Source organism: Lactuca serriola, chromosome 8 (genome assembly GCF_051521515.1).
Source record: "Lactuca serriola cultivar US96UC23 chromosome 8, Lser_US96UC23_V15, whole genome shotgun sequence".
In the NCBI taxonomy this organism is placed as follows: Eukaryota; Viridiplantae; Streptophyta; class Magnoliopsida; order Asterales; family Asteraceae; genus Lactuca; species Lactuca serriola.
This window is the reverse complement of record NC_136415.1, coordinates 54,058,072-54,061,878: the sequence shown is the minus strand read 5'-3', so window position 1 is coordinate 54,061,878 and position 3,807 is coordinate 54,058,072. Positions and strand designations below refer to the sequence as shown.

General features: G+C 33.7%; 1 protein-coding gene across 1 annotated transcript; it reads left to right on the top strand.

Annotated features, from left to right (window-relative positions):
• The first annotated feature begins 2,740 nt into the window (after nucleotides 1-2,740).
• On the top strand, nucleotides 2,741-3,245 carry RTFL17 (ROTUNDIFOLIA like 17). The gene has a single exon (XM_079016150.1). The coding sequence runs from the start codon at nucleotides 2,903-2,905 to the stop codon at nucleotides 3,029-3,031; it is 129 nt and encodes a 42-aa protein (XP_078872276.1). The 5' UTR covers nucleotides 2,741-2,902; the 3' UTR covers nucleotides 3,032-3,245.
• Nucleotides 3,246-3,807: the final 562 nt, after the last annotated feature.

Below are 3,807 nucleotides of genomic sequence, written 5' to 3'. Positions count from 1 at the left end.
CAAATCAAACGTAAATCAGTAAAAAAAGGAATAAGAATAAAAATTAGTTTATCTTCATACCTTCCATCTCCACCACTAACCACCGTCAACACCGACCACAAATGTCATGCCTTTACTGAGAACTATCGAAGCACCACCATCTCCTACATATTTTCGATCAACCAACTTATTTCACCTTAAACAAACCAAACTTTAATTAGAAAAAGAAAATAAGGAAGAAGAAAAGAGATATGCTTCTTGTGTTGTCTGTAAAAAATAGGTAAAGCACACGTAGGGCAGACATACTTTTAGAGGGAAATTAAAATATAGAAGAAAAACGAAAATGTAGGAGGGAAATAAAAAATTTGAAGGATCAACCAACTTGTAGCTTGCTTGAACATGAAAATTTTGAACAAAATTTGGAGGGATCTCGTAAAGAATGCAAAATTCGAATAAAATTTTTAGAGGAAAGATTAATGGTGCCGTTGAATGTTTTTTAGTGTGAATTACTTTTTGATGCGGTTCAATGTTTTTTAGTGCGAATTATTTTTTGAGGCGGTTTTCGAAATTATTTTTAGTGTGGTTTTGGGAAACCGCCTCAAAAAAGCTTTAATGGTGTGATTTTGAGAAACCGCACTAATAAAGCTATTTTATGGTGCTGTTATCTTCTTTTTTGATGCTGTAGATATTTAATAAAGCGGTTTTTAGAAATGACCGCATCAAAAAATAAAAACCATTCGCACTATTAAATAACTTGTGTACTAGTGATATCACAAGGGAGAAAAGAAAAAAAAAGAAAAACAGAAAAGGAGTTACCTAGTCGTGGTCGACGTCGTCAGGGATTGAACTATCGACATTGTCCGTGGTGAGCTACTCATCGCAAGTGTCGTGGACATCAGTAGGGGAGTTCGTCAGTGAAAATATGAGAAGGTCGAGGGGTTTTGCCGGAATGCTGATAGAGAGAAAAGAGTTCACAAAAAAGGGGAAGAATGAGGTGAAGGGGGGTGATATCTGCAAAGGGTAGCGACAACCGTTAAAGTATTAGTATTTAGTGGCAATAGATAGAGTATTAGTGACAACACCTTTAGGGGGAAACTTTGACGGTCATTTTTTTTTTTCGAGTGTTAGCAGCGACACCGTACTCACTATTAGTGTGTATGATATTGATTTTCAATCATTGGATTAGGGACAAAATCAACGGATATGATTTCATCTCATATTTCGACGCGGATTATGGTGGATTGACATTAGCGGCGACACCAATCTTTATTGCCGCTAAAGATGGTTAACGCCACTAAAAACGTCGCCACTAATACATGTTATTCTTATACTGATTTGTGGAAAAAAAGTAGATCCCCACGTCATAAATTTCAAAGTTAAAATAAAAACTTTTAGTAAAATACGAGACTGCAACAATTAAACATCGCAACAAAATTTAAAATATTGTAATATTTTATGATTTACCTTTCACACGGATGGGTATTGGGAGTCGGCATCGGCCTTCTAAATGGTGTTATTTACCAATTTTTTACAATAGCCAATTAGTTGTAATCCTAGAGACCATGTTATTCGTTAGGTCTCCCAAAGGGTAAACGCTAATAAACGTCACCATAAATAATTCGGTATTTTGGGTCCCTTTACTGACCTTTCGGGTGTTAATAGAGTTTGCTTAAGTAAAAAGTGTTTGGTCATAATCTTGAAATTAACCCCTAATATCATGGCGCTTGTATTGATGGGAATTTGGCACGGTATTTGGGAACTCACGTGAGGGTTTGACTGTTATTTTGATTCAATTCTTTTAACACAATGCTAATTTACTGGAATATGTTTTTGGCCAAAGTGCTTCACTCTATCCAATATCCATATAAAATAAAAAAAAAATACCCCACTTAAAATATACCATTAAACTTAATTACAAGTTAACTTTAACCTTGCTAGAGCAACTATATACAATTATAAATTGAGTAAAAATAATTTGGTTTAAAAAAAACGAAGATGATCTAAGTTGTGTTTTAAATTTTATTAGGGTTTTGGCAATCGAAATAAATGTGTGGTTTTAGCATTGGGACAGTGTGATGGTGATGCATGATGGTGTGGTCTCGTGGGGTAAGCTATGCTGCTGCTGCTGCGTGAAGGTGTTTGGTGGTGGGCCTAAACGTGAAATATGTCTAAGTTCAGGTTATGAGATTCAACTTACAACAAGACTTATGAATTATTGATAATAAGTTCCGAGACTACACTGTTCATATATGAGATAACTTTTTTGTTGTCTGTTTATCTACATATTTTTAATATTACCATATGTGAACTTCAAACTTATTAAAATTTTAAATTAGTATCAACTATATACTAGGTCTTGTATGTCCTCAATTAGGCAGCATCAATCCATAATTTAAGAGTTTCCTGTTCTTGTTTACTTGAGCTTCAATAATATATATATATATATATATATATATATATATATATATATATATATATATATATATATATATTTTGAAGTTCAAGATAAACAAGACCAGAAAACTCTTAAACTATGGATTGATGTTGCCTCATTAAGGTCATACAAGACCCACTATGTCTGTAGGTGATGCCTACACCCACCACTTAAGAAGATGGCTTGTAGTCCCTATGCAATTACATGTATAATTGTATATTATACACTTAAAACTGTTTTCTTACGATACCCCCTCCCCCCCCCCCCCCCCCCCACCCACCCCACCCCCAGGGTCCTCCTATATAAACAAACTCCATCCATCATGTTCTAACATAATATTTCAACACATTCTTTGCAGAACAACAGAACAACCATTCAACCATCTTTCATTCTCTCGAATCACTTTTTTTGGCCTCTAAAGATCCGTTGTCAGGTTCGAGTGTCATTTATTTCATTCCAGTTTTGTGATTTCTAAAGAAAAAGATAGAAATGAAGATGATGGGAAGCTCCAAGAGAAGAATGTCAAGCAAAGGACTTGGAGGTGTTCTTAAAGAGCATAAAGCAAGGCTTTACATTATCAAACGATGTGTGGTCATGCTTCTTTGCTACCATGATTGATTTGCTGTGGTCTAATCGAGTTCAACTGGATCTGTATATACAAATTATATGGCTTTGAAGAAAGAGCTCAACAATTTTGTAACACTATATGTTGGCCTTTAGTTAATGTAGCTTTAAAACTAAGTTAGATTAGTTCTTTTTCCCAATATGATCGTGGGTACTAATTTTTTTTTAATCTATTGACAATTTATTTATGAAAAGATTAATTCTCATCTACGTTCTTAATTTCTTTCCTACTCTTAACTTTCCCTTCCTTTTTGGATCTTTTTGCGATCTACGTTTCAATTTCTGTTTGAGATCGCAAATCATATGGCGAAATCATTTACTTGCGAAATATTCATCCAATAAAAGTTTTGAAGTCAATATAGGGGTTTTATGCCATTATACAATAGGAAATTTGGAATTCCTGTGTGTTGGGAAGATCGAAGTTGGAAAGAAACAGTTGGCATGATTTTTTTAAAAGAGCGTTTGAAAACGACACAAGATCGATAGAAATTTCACTTATTCATGAGAAGATGAAAATGGTTGAAATTAATTAATTATTGTGGAGCAATTAAACAATTAGTGCAAAAGGTGTTGGAATCATAATGATGAGAGTTTAGCTACTTAAGGATTAATATATTCTGACAAAATGGAAATGCAAGTGTTGCATATTGAATTATTGTATAGTTTTTCTTTTTATATTCATTAGTCTTGATTAGCTAATTTAGCATTAAGCTATAAGCATTGATAAAAGATAAACTTAATTACCACCATCAAAACGGTTTAACTGTCAA